The sequence below is a fragment of the Corticium candelabrum genome, chromosome 2, assembly GCF_963422355.1.
Source record: "Corticium candelabrum chromosome 2, ooCorCand1.1, whole genome shotgun sequence".
Lineage (NCBI taxonomy): Eukaryota > Metazoa > Porifera > Homoscleromorpha > Homosclerophorida > Plakinidae > Corticium > Corticium candelabrum.
The window spans coordinates 10,657,105-10,669,416 of record NC_085086.1 but is presented as its reverse complement, the minus strand read 5'-3'; the positions used below and the strand labels follow the sequence as shown (position 1 = coordinate 10,669,416).

The following is a 12,312-nucleotide window of genomic DNA, read 5'->3' as shown; positions in this document are numbered from 1 at the left end:
GACAAAAAGAGTCAGAGACAGACAGACAGACAGACAGACAGACAGACAGACAGACAGACAGACAGACAGACAGACAAACAGACAGACAGACAGAAAGACAGACATACAGACAAACAAACAAACAAAGATATACAGAGAGACAGAGAGACAGAGAGACAGAGAGACAGACAGACAGACAGACAGACAGACAGACATACAGACAGAAAGACAGACTGTCATAGACAGCATCAACAGACCGAGAAACTGACATATACACTTCGCTAAACTATTCTATTGTTAACAAACAAATATATTTTAACATATACATTGATTGAACTGCACATGTAATGTGGTCATAGCAAATCAATACTTTTTGTGATTAACCATTTAATCAGACGACAACCACAAAATGAAGCTACTGTAGTTAGTAGATAACATTCATACATCATATCAACACATACAACCACAAAAATTTGTAATAAATGTACTTACCACAGTCGTCTGGTTAATATCAGCACCAGCTTGTAATAACATAACGATTATTTCATAAGAACCAGAAGTCGTTGCAGTCATTAGCGCTGTTTCACCCTGCAATGACAGCAGCTATTATTCATTACTATTTCTATTTGATGTAATGTCCTCCTAAACAAATCTCATCACATCATTATATCTCATTATCTGTATTCAGTTATTCATGTCAGTCTTACAAAAAATTGATTCACTAATTACAATACATGAAGACAATACAAAATCACAACAGCAAAGTTTCTATACTAAGAGTGTCGAGGGCAAACTGCTCTTTACACAGTTATTTATGTACACTTAACACTCCCTAATCCGGACAGTATGGGACCGGCCCCTGTCCGCATTCTAGAAATGTCAGGAAGATAAAGATAGCTAACGCACGTTATATCCTTGAAATCCAGACCATTTTAATGTAAGGTTTGGTGAACGTCATGCCAGGTTTGCATACAGTATGCGGATACTGTACACACACTTGTAATGTACATGTGTACATATGTAGTTTGTACTACAGTTACATACGTTACATACGCGTTCTCCTACACACTGGCACATGATAGCCAAGCCGGCTTGAGAATTGAGTGTGTAGCTACATGAAGAGTTTCTTGCCAAAGTGCTTACTCTTGGGTTCCCAACACCTGATATGTGCTGGGTAAGTGTCCAGCCTAGGCAACTGTCCGGATGTTAGGGCTGCAGATTAGGGAGGTTTGAGTGTATAACCATAGCAAGACCATAAGCAGTCCTCATTATCCGAGGAGACCAATTTGAAATATGGGACGCGTTCGATTGGACCCTTTCAGCCTTTTCCAGAAGAGTCTGGAAGATACGCCGATCTTCCAACCTTTACCAGCTCCTGCGCTAGTAAAGGTTGGAAGAGGCGTGTGCTCTTCCAACGAGCAGCAGAGTCGGTAGAGTTGGCTCTTTCAACTATAGCGGCAGAAGTGTAGAAGTTGGAAGAGGGTGTGCACATGGAGCATTTTTGGAAGAGGCTGGAAGAGCACAATCAAACGCGCCCATGACGCAGCCCAATTACGCTGCCATTGTTTCAAGTTATTCCCCAACCTCCATTCTAGGCTTACAACTTGAAAAATGTACTTGATATCAACTTTCTGGAAGTGAGGTACTTTTGGTGTTTGGAGTGCATGGCTTGCTTTGCAGTATCCATTAGCCACCTACTCTGTCTCTACTGTGCGTCTTGGCAACACTTGGGCATCGACTTAGAGTGGCCACACTTGGAAAATCATAGGAGGTGAATGTTTTCTTTTGCCTCATTCTAGCTACAGCCCTGCATAGCTAAAGTCTTGTACTCGTTGGCTAAGTTTCTCTGTCTTTACTCGTCCTCTTTCCAACAATATCCACAATCATTTATTAATGTAAACTGGTGATGCAAGAAATGATGCTTTTCAGTGTTTCCTTTGCTTTTTGGCCCATCCTTCAATTAACACTTTGATCGCTATAGATCTAAATAGATGGCCTCATCCATTGGCTTTCTCCATAATATTTGTAATTATTCTCTCTTCCTTTCATTGATGCTGCAATTAATTCAATGACCTTTAAACTGGTCCATCAGTTCCTTCTGCATCAATAATCTACAGACCTTAGGCTCCTATTTGTTGCATGTCTGTTTCTCATCACCCAGTCTCTCACAAACCGATGCAGGCAGGCAGGTCATAACCATGATGTATCTATTATGTATTCATCATGTTCACATGACAATAGAAGTCATCAGGCACAGACACTCAAGGGACACAACCGATCAGCATTACTCTATAGTGGTATTAGACTAAACGTCCTACTTAGGGATCCACACTAATATACTATGCAGTTGACAACATCAGACAGGGAAGAAGTCGAGATGTACAACCAATGTGCTCTGGTTGTATTGCACATGCGCATTACATGAATAATTCATTCATTCACTTTATTTATGTCAAAAGCACTTCCATCACAACAAAATCTAACTACAATACAGATTTCCAGGCTGTAGTAGCCTGTCAGACAGTTCTAATGACATACAAATCCAAAAACCGCGAGTTCTCCTTCTGCAGACACATTGCCAACTGGATTGCCCAAGTTCTCTTAAATTGGTTACAGGACATATTCATTCATTCATTCACTCATATATATTTGAGAGATATTGCCATCACAACAGATAAATGTCTAAAAGAAACTAACCAGGGCCAAGAGACTCTACTATGATTTAGCTAAACCAAAAAAACCGTTCAGCTGGCAGGCTAACAGTTTCCTGGCCAATGGACGTTTTGCCCACAATGCTGAGGATCTTGTTCTGTATTCAGTCATCATTCATTCATTCTCAACACTTACTTTACGATTTCTTTTGTTGACTACCGCTCCCCTCCTTAACAGAACATCAACGACATCCTTGAAACCATTACGACAAGCCTTCACCAGTAGAGGTTCTCCCTACATTAAAGTGAGGTAACATTAGCAAACAATAAACCGAGTCATTCAGTCAATAACATACCTGATCATCGCATGCATTAGGAACGGATCCCGACTGCAAGAGTCTTTCAACCTCATCAACTCTGTTATCGTCAACAGCCGAGACTATGCTATTACCCATGTCTGATGTGTGTACTCATTCTAACACATCAAATCAATAGTCACAACCAGTGCAGAAATGCAACCTGTTTTTGCTAATGGCAATCAAACTGTGACACCAACTGAGCTAATGGTGCCACTCATTAATATCAATACAAATAACACGTCACTAAAATAATATGACGTCATAAACACAAAGTAAAAAGTAACGTAAAGCAAATAGTTTGACTAAGTATGACACTAAATCCTCTCTCTGCATCTAGAGTGCTCTGAGCATCTAAAAGCAATGTGAGGACAAACAAATTTCAAAAAGCTACAATCACAGTTCAATCACCTGTTGTGTTTCCCCCCCTATACATGAGTGGGTCAGTGTCACTTTTGGGGTCCAGTCTGAGTCTCAATTTTTGGTTTGTTGCCATGGAAACGGCAACCAGCCAGTGACGTCATTGGACTTCTAAAATTAAGGAGGCCAGCTATTGGGGTTTAACATTTATCTGTTGTCTAAAAGGTCACACGTACGTAATAACTAGGAAGCCACATCAACGCAATGCTAGACATACACCAATCACGTGCACAGCAAATCTTTACGATTTCACTCGCAAACGACAAATGAATCACTTTAGACACTTACACTCCGCCATATCGCCAACAAACGATTGCAATCGGAGATCAGACTCTTGCGTTCGGCGCACCTTGTTGTGACTCTATCTACACGCATGCGCGTTCAGTCTAGTCACGTGCTGAATGATCTCGGTACAGAACACTTGTGACAAGTGTTGAGCATTGTAGTCATTTCCAGAAGACTAGAAAAATTAGAATCAACCTAAAACGATTCTTGCACTAAAAATGCAGTGTACGACAAATCGTTTCATCTCTAGGTTGTCCCGGGGCAACCAAACGTGAAATTACTATGGTTGCCCATACACTAAATACATGACCGCTATTGCTATGCATGGTGATATATATAGTTGATGAGAATATAATATTATGTATATACAGACAGGCAGAATACAGCTAACAAGCAAACAGACAGTGCATACCAATCTTTTACACTTTATCAATTAGCACTAATGTATTAACTTTGATGTGTGTGCGGACGTGTGAGCCTGTGCATAGTGTGTGTGTGTGTGTGTGTGTGTGTGTGTGTGTGTGTGTGTGTGTGTGTGTGTGTGTGTGTGTGTATGTGTGTTGTATTTGTGACTGACTGCTTGTCAGTTTGTCTGTCTCTCTGTCTGTCAATGATAGTATATTTTCATAAATCGACACTAAAATATCCACATATATCCTATACTAAACGAATGTCCAGCTACCACCAATCAATCTGTCTGTCTGTCAGTCTGTCTGTCTTTCAATACATATATTTTCAAAAAATTAACTATTTTACACCTTCTAAGCAAAGCAACTAAACACTACCAGGCCAATAGGGCTTGGTTCTACCTACAACTGTTTATGTTTATGTGGCTGTACCATGAAACAATCTTCTCTATTTTTCTGTCAGTCACTCTAGCATTTGATCGTTGTAGACACACAGAAAAACAGATTTCCAATATGTCTTGAAGATTGATGCATTTGGCTTTCCGTCTTCGTCTCTTGATAGCTGTGACAGTTATTTCAAATAGTCTTCAGCTTTCTCTCCCCAACACCCAAAACGTTGGAAGACTATAGGCACAAATGTTGGTCGAAATCATCCAGGCAAAAGCTTCTGGTCGTACTTTTCGATCTTCAAATTCTCTTCTGGTTGCGGCTGCTCTCTGTCTGTCTGTCTGTCTGTCTGTCTGTTAATTTGTCTGTCTGTCTACACGTAATTGACAGTAAACTGTTTTATTAAAAACGCTAGTTGGCTGACCAGCAAAATACAAATCCACCAATCATGACTAAGTCTGCTGCTATTCATACGTCAATACACACTCCAGCATGTATACACATTGTCAAGTATAAAATACAAAATTCAAAGACACGTGGGCTTCACCAGATGTGGCTGAACGAGAGCAACTTCACTGATTCCGTCCATCTTACCGATTACCATTCGTCTAGGAGGACACGCTGTATACTCGTCCGTCTCACAAATTTGACTGACAACATCGCGAGCTTCTGCTGCTGTCGGTCGTGTGGCAGGATCATCACTCATCAAGTGCTTACACAACGAACGGACGTCTCTCTGACGAATGAGTAAGACTTGATCTTTTCTTTACTCACGATCAGGAGGAACGAAGGTGAAGAGCTCGCATATGGTCACTGCCATGCTGTACATGTCGGTCTTTGTGCTTTTCGGTTGAGCTGGAACGTCGAGTCTCTCTGGTGCTGTGTATTGTGGACTGACCAGACCGACTGACAGTGAAGCATCCCGGAATCGAGCGGCTCCTAGATCACCAAGTTTGGCTCTCATCGCTGCTGTTACGAGGATGTTCCTTGGACAGATGTCCCCGTGGAGAATCTCCCTAGGTTGCTATGTCGACAAATAAATTATAAATAAAACTAATTTTTTGCAATTAATTAATTAATAATTATTTTTCTCAATATATTTACTGACCAGGCCTTGAAATTCAAAAGTTAGCTCTGCAGGCCATTGCCCAGTAATAAAACACGTTTGTCGACACACACACACACACACACACACACACACACACACACACACACACACACACACACACACACACACACACACACACACACACACACACACACACACACACACACTTCCAATGATAAACAGACCTGCCTCACATTCAGTCAAAATCCAAAATTTGCAATATAAAAACAAATCCCCAACATGGTCAAAAAACATCAGCTTAGTCTATGCTACTAGCTAGTAGGCATTGACATACTGTGGTATACCACCTGCTAAGTCAATAAGCCATACGTTTACTACCTACCAGCCATTGACAACAAACAATTTGCGGTTAGCCCCCGTCAAAAATTTAGTTACCATGGCAAGTAAATTTAAATTTGTTGCTATGGCAAATAGTTTAGTTGCCATAGCAAATAACTTTAGTTGGTACTTAGAGGCATGCCTTACCATAGAGTGAATGTAGTCGAGTCCACACAAAGTATCGTGTGTCATGTCGACTTTTTCTCGTAAAGTGAGAGGCGCAACGTCGCCATGACATGCATCGATGACACCAGACATGGAGCCGCTCTGTAATTCCATTACAATCCACGCCTTCTTCTCTTCTAACTCCAGAGTGACACCACAAACAGCAGCAATGTTTGGATGATGCAACCGCCACGCTACACACACCTCTTGCTGCAAGAGGTGAACGTTTCGTGGAGCAGCAGCCAAATGGTCATACAGACGTTTGACTGCAACAGGACAGCCACGCCAATATCCAGCACAAACAACTTAGTCACACATCAACAAGCAAACGATTAGAACAAATAAAGAGAAATATGAAACAAAGGCAATCATCTCACCTCCATATGATCCACGTCCTAGTTCTGTGTCAGTCAGTCGAATGTCGTGTGAAGGGATATTAAGGACTTCGCTTTCTTTCCTTTGGTTGTTTCGTTCGAGTGCTGCTTCGGCATCAGACAGCAACTCCTCAATGTTTGCCGTTTTCCTTTGTTCTTCAGTTAGCAATTGCTGTAGATGTTCCTTCTTTTCGTTCTCTCTTCTCTCTTCTTTGCCTGTTTGTTCTTGTTCTCTTTGCAGTCGTTCGTCTCTCAATGCTTTCTCTAGATTAGTGATTTGTTGTCTTTGACGAGTGATTTCTCTATCTTTACTTACACCTTCTGCTCTCATTAGCTCTACCTGTTGAAATAGTTGTTTTACTAGCTCTTCATCTGTAGACTGTTGTAGAGGTGTTGTTGCTCTCGTCTGCCAGGCAAATACCGGAGTTATCAATGAGAATAAGCAACCAAATAATGCACTTACACACACACACACACACACACACACACACACACACACACACACACACACACACACACACAGCGCGCACACACACACACACATACACACACACACACACACACACACACACAGCGCACACACACACACGCACACAGCGCACACACGCACACACACACACACACACACAGCGCACACACAGCGCACACACGTATGTACACACACACAAACACACACACACACACACACACACACACACACACACACACACACACACACACACACACACACACACACACACACACACACACACACACACACACACACACACACACACACACACACACACATACTTACCAAAGGGGCAACAAACGACGTGATTATATCAATAACACGTCTGTGGTTGCATGCCTCAGCTACTTCTAGTGCTGTTCCCCCCTGCCAACACACACAACATCCAGTATCAGAATTAATCAAACAGCTTCCATAACTGACACATTACAGTACATGCTAATACATTTGGACATAAGCCACCACACACTGACTGCAAAATTTCACGTTATCTGTTACATTGACAGTATCATGTCTCACCTCACCGACTGCATTGACATCACATCCATTTCCTAATAAGAGACTGACAATATTGGAGTGATTCTTGTAAGCTGCATAATGCAGTGCTGTCGATCCAGCCTGCAATCATAACAACAACAAACATAAAGCTAAACAAACACAACATACATAAAGGCACACAAACATGAAAAAAGACTGACTGATAAACAAACTGTATGACAGATTGAATGACTGAAGGAGACAACCGGACAGACAAATAATGCTAAATAAAAAATACACGAATAAACAAAAATACCTTACAAACAAAAGCGAACAAACAGACAGACAGACAGACAGACAGGCAGACAGACAGACAGATTTGTTTTATTGTCATCAAACGTCACTACTTACATCACTTGCTGCAGTACTAAAAGTTCTACTCTCCTACTGTTCTTCGTTTTAATTAATGAATAGAACTATGAATGGCTTTGTCAGACAGACAGACAGACAGACAGACAGGCAGACAGACAGACAAACAGACAGACCAACCTAGTTCTCTTAGAACTTGCTGATTGTTAAGGTAGACTGTAATAATGTCTTGTACAAGAAATATATGTATTGACAGACAGACAGACAGACAGACAGACAGACAGACAGACCGATAGAGAGACAGACAGACTGACAGACAGAGCGACAGACAGAGAGACAGACAAAAGAGGGACAGACAAAGAGACAGACAGCCAGAGAGACAGACAGCCAGAGAGACAAACAGACAGACAGAAAGACAGAAGGACAGACAGGCAGAAGGACAGACAGAGAGACTGAAAAAGAGATAGACAGAGAGACAGAGCGGAAAAAGATAGAGAGACGGACAGAGAGAGAGAGAGAAAAAGAGACAGACAGAGAGACAGGGAGACCGACAGAAAGATAGAAAGACAGAAAGACATACAGAGAGACAAAAAACAAACAGAGAGACAGACAGAGAGACAGAGAGACACACAGAGAGACAGAAAGAGAGACAGAGAGACAGACAGACAAACAGAGAGACAGATAAAGTGACAGACAGAGAGACAGACAGAGAGACAGGCAGAGAGACAGAGAAACAAAGAGACAGAAAGACAGACAGACAGACAGACAGAAAGAGAGACAGACAGAGAGACAGAGAGACTGGCAGAGGGATAGAGAGACAGGGAGACATACAGAGAGACACAGAAACAAACAGACAGACCGACAGACAGACAGAGAGACATACAGAGAGACATACAGAGAGACAGACAGAGAGACAGACAGACAAACAGACAGACAGACAGACAGACAGACAGACAGACAGACAGACAGACAGACAGACAGAGAAACAGACAGACAGAAAAACAGACAGACAGAATAGCAGACAGACAGATAGACACAGAGACAAAGAGAAAGACAGACAGACAGACAGACAGACAGACAGACAGACAGACAGACAGACAGTGAGACAGAGAGACAGACAGAAAGACAGCGAAACAGACAGAGAAACAGACAGAGAAACGGACAGAGAGACAGACAGAAAGACAGACAGACAGAGAGACAGACAGAGAGACAGACAGAGACAGACAGACAGAGTTAGACAGACAGACAGACAGACAGACAGACAGACAGAGAAACTGACTTATACACTTTGCTAAACTATTCTATTGTTAATAAACAAATATATTTTAACATATACATTGATTGAATTGAACATGTAATTTGGTGATAGCAAATAGTGTCTGCAAACCAATACTTCGTGTGATGCACCATTTAATCAGACGACAACCGGGCAATGACGCTACTGTAGTTAGTAGATAACATTCACACATCATATCAACACATACAACAACATAAATTTGTAATGAATGTACTCACCATATTCGTCTGGTTAATAACAGCACCAGCTTGTAATAACATAATGATTATTTCATAAGAACCAGTAGTCGCTGAGGTCATTAGCGCCGTTTCACCCTGCAATGACAGCAGCTATTATTCATTACTATTTCTATTTGATGTAATATCCTTTAAACAAATCTCATCAGATCATTACATCTCATTATCTGTATCCAGTTATTCATGCCAGTCCTACAACAAATTGATTCGTTAATTACAATACATGAAGACAATACAAATCACAACAGCAAAGTTTCTATACTAAGAGTGTCAAGGGCAAACTGCTCTTTACACAGTTATACTTTACTGATAATAACGTCACGATTATTTCATAAGAACCGCTACCTGCTGCAACCATTAGCGCAGTTTCACCCTGCACAATAATTTTGTATTACCATTTGTATTTAATGTAACATCCGTAATCTCATCACATCGTTGGAGTCGCATTATCTTTATTCATTAAATCTCATTATCCGTATTCCTTCATTCATTCTCAACACTTACGTAACGATTAGCTTCGTTCACGTTTGCTCCATTCTTCAGTAAAACGTCAACTACATCCTTGAAACCATTACGACAAGCCTTCACCAGTACAGGATCTCTCTACAAACGAGGCGTCTTCGGCAGACATTAAACCGAGTCGCTCAGTCTGTAACATACCTTAACACCACACGCACTAGGTAAGGCTCCCGACTGCAAGAGTCTTTCAACCTCAGCAGCGTTGTTGTCGTCAACAGCTGATGCTATGCTATTACCATTACCCATGTCTGACGTGTGTACTCATTCTAACACATCACAACAATAGTCACAACCAGTGCAGAGATGCAACCTGCTTTTGCTAATGACGACCAAACTGTGACACCAACTGAGCTAATGGTGCCACTCATTAATATTAATACAAATAACACGTCACTAAAATAATATGACGTCATAAACACAAAGTAAAAACAACGTAGAGCAAATAGTTGGACTAAGTATGACTCTAAATCCTCTCTCTCTCTCTCTCTCTCTCTCTCTCTCTCTCTCTCTCTCTCTGCATCTAGAGTGCTCCGAGCATCAAGAACCAATGTGAGGACAAACAAATTTCAGAAAGCTACTATCACAGTTCAATCACATGTTGTGTTGCTCCCCTATATATCAGCGGGCCAGTGTCACTTTGGGGTCCAGTCTGAGTCTCACTTTTTGTACCGTTGCCATGGAAACGGCAACTTGCCAGTGACGTCAATAGACTTCTAAAATTATAGAGGCCAGCTACTGGGGGTCAACATTTATCTGTTGTCTAAAAGGTCACACGTACGTACGTACGTACTAGGAAGGCACATCAACGCAATGCTAGACATACACCAATCACGTGCACAGCATATCTTTACGATTTCACTTGCAAACGACAAACGAATCACTTTAGACACTTACACTCCGCCATATCGCCAACAAACGATTGCAATCTGACCTCAGACTCTTGCGTTCGGCACACCTTTATATACGCATGCGCGTTCAGTCTAGTCACGTGCTGAATGAATGAATTCGCTAAACACGTGCTGAATGATCTCGCTTTAGGAACACTTGTCACAAGTGTTGTGCACTGTAGTTATCTCCAGAAGACTAAAAAACTAAATCAAAGAAAAAATATTCTTGCACTAGGAATGTCCACACTAGTTACTATCTGCGCACGCATGGTTTCAGTCTAGGAGCGCACGTGCAACAAAGGCAGTCTGCTCGTGTGCAACTAATCTGCTTAGATGAAAGTTAGGTGAAAGGCTGGATATAGTATGTATACGTATACAACACTTATTGCTCGTCTAACTGTCTAGATGTACTCTTACTAGAGATATTGCAACAAAAACCTGTACCTACAATTTTTTTAAAAAAGCAAAAACTGCCAATTACATCAACAGTTTGGTTACTGATATCACCACCCAGCAAGAAAAATGTACACTAAATGTACAAAAATTACGCCTACAGTACGTCCGCTATCTACACATGATTTACACGCCTCTACTGTAGTTAGTAGTGACACTTCAGACTTTCTATTGAGCTTAGCCATTTCCTGTCTTCACCAATTCCTCCCGCTGTAATAAGTTCTCCACTTTGAGTAGACAATGCAGCATGTGACCATCGTTCATGAGTCATGCGTGGAAGAGGAAGCCATTTGGTAGATTTCTCATCATACAATTCGACAATAGCAGAAGGAGTGACACACTGGTATGGCGCTCCACCAGTCACAACCAGTCTGTTACTGACTGTCGTCAGTGTAGAGCGACAGTTGGTCGTGGAGGCGATTGCTGCCCATTGTTTTGTACGAACATCTGCACACTCAACAATATTACTGAAATGTAATCTATCAGTGTCTCCTCCCCCTACAAACACTCTGTTGTCGATGACAACAGAAGAACAGTCGGATCGTCTTGTTTGCATGTCATCCATCTTAGACCAATGACCGCTGTGAAGGTCACACACACGTGCTGTGTTCACTTTCTCCCCTGACTCCGTTTCACCACCAACAACATACAGTGAGTTGTCATGAAGAGCAACAGATACGCCATCCAACTGCAGTTCGTTTGGTAGAACTGTGAGGAAACGCCATTTGTCTACATCGATATCCTAGAGACAGAATTGTTCAATCACACGTCGATGTTTTGCAACATCATACACCAACACCAGACACACATCTTGATGACACACTACATTCCTAATATTTCCACGCTCTCTGACAAACGTCTTCCACGTTCTATCTGTATCAGTAAGAACATGCAATTTACCAAAAAAGTCTGCGACGACCAGACTGCCTTCAATCTCCACCATCCTACTGTATGGAAGTCTACCATAGAGGATGTGTACATCCCACTCAGTCCATGATGGCAGACTGCCATCAGCCTAATAAAATAAAACATAGAAGATACATAAAAAACATGAATTAACCTGTTTATCTTTACTTGATCACAATGAGCAGA

The 12,312-nt window shown here is 41.5% G+C and overlaps 1 protein-coding gene across 1 annotated transcript in view; it reads right to left on the bottom strand.

Moving 5' to 3' along the window:
• The window catches only part of LOC134176545 (ankyrin-3-like), a 15,403-nt gene extending 4,574 nt beyond the window's left edge, over window positions 1-10,829 (bottom strand). The window contains exons 1-12 of the mRNA XM_062643213.1: window positions 10,775-10,829; window positions 10,022-10,146; window positions 9,866-9,964; window positions 9,344-9,439; window positions 7,502-7,600; window positions 7,268-7,348; window positions 6,475-6,877; window positions 6,080-6,402; window positions 5,260-5,509; window positions 2,987-3,099; window positions 2,827-2,925; window positions 472-567 (exon numbers count right to left, since the gene is read on the bottom strand). Of these exons, the coding sequence (XP_062499197.1) occupies window positions 472-567; window positions 2,827-2,925; window positions 2,987-3,099; window positions 5,260-5,509; window positions 6,080-6,402; window positions 6,475-6,877; window positions 7,268-7,348; window positions 7,502-7,600; window positions 9,344-9,439; window positions 9,866-9,964; window positions 10,022-10,126 (1,764 nt within the window). The 5' untranslated portion in view covers window positions 10,127-10,146; window positions 10,775-10,829. The remainder of the gene's footprint in view (window positions 1-471; window positions 568-2,826; window positions 2,926-2,986; window positions 3,100-5,259; window positions 5,510-6,079; window positions 6,403-6,474; window positions 6,878-7,267; window positions 7,349-7,501; window positions 7,601-9,343; window positions 9,440-9,865; window positions 9,965-10,021; window positions 10,147-10,774) is intronic.
• Window positions 10,830-12,312: the final 1,483 nt, after the last annotated feature.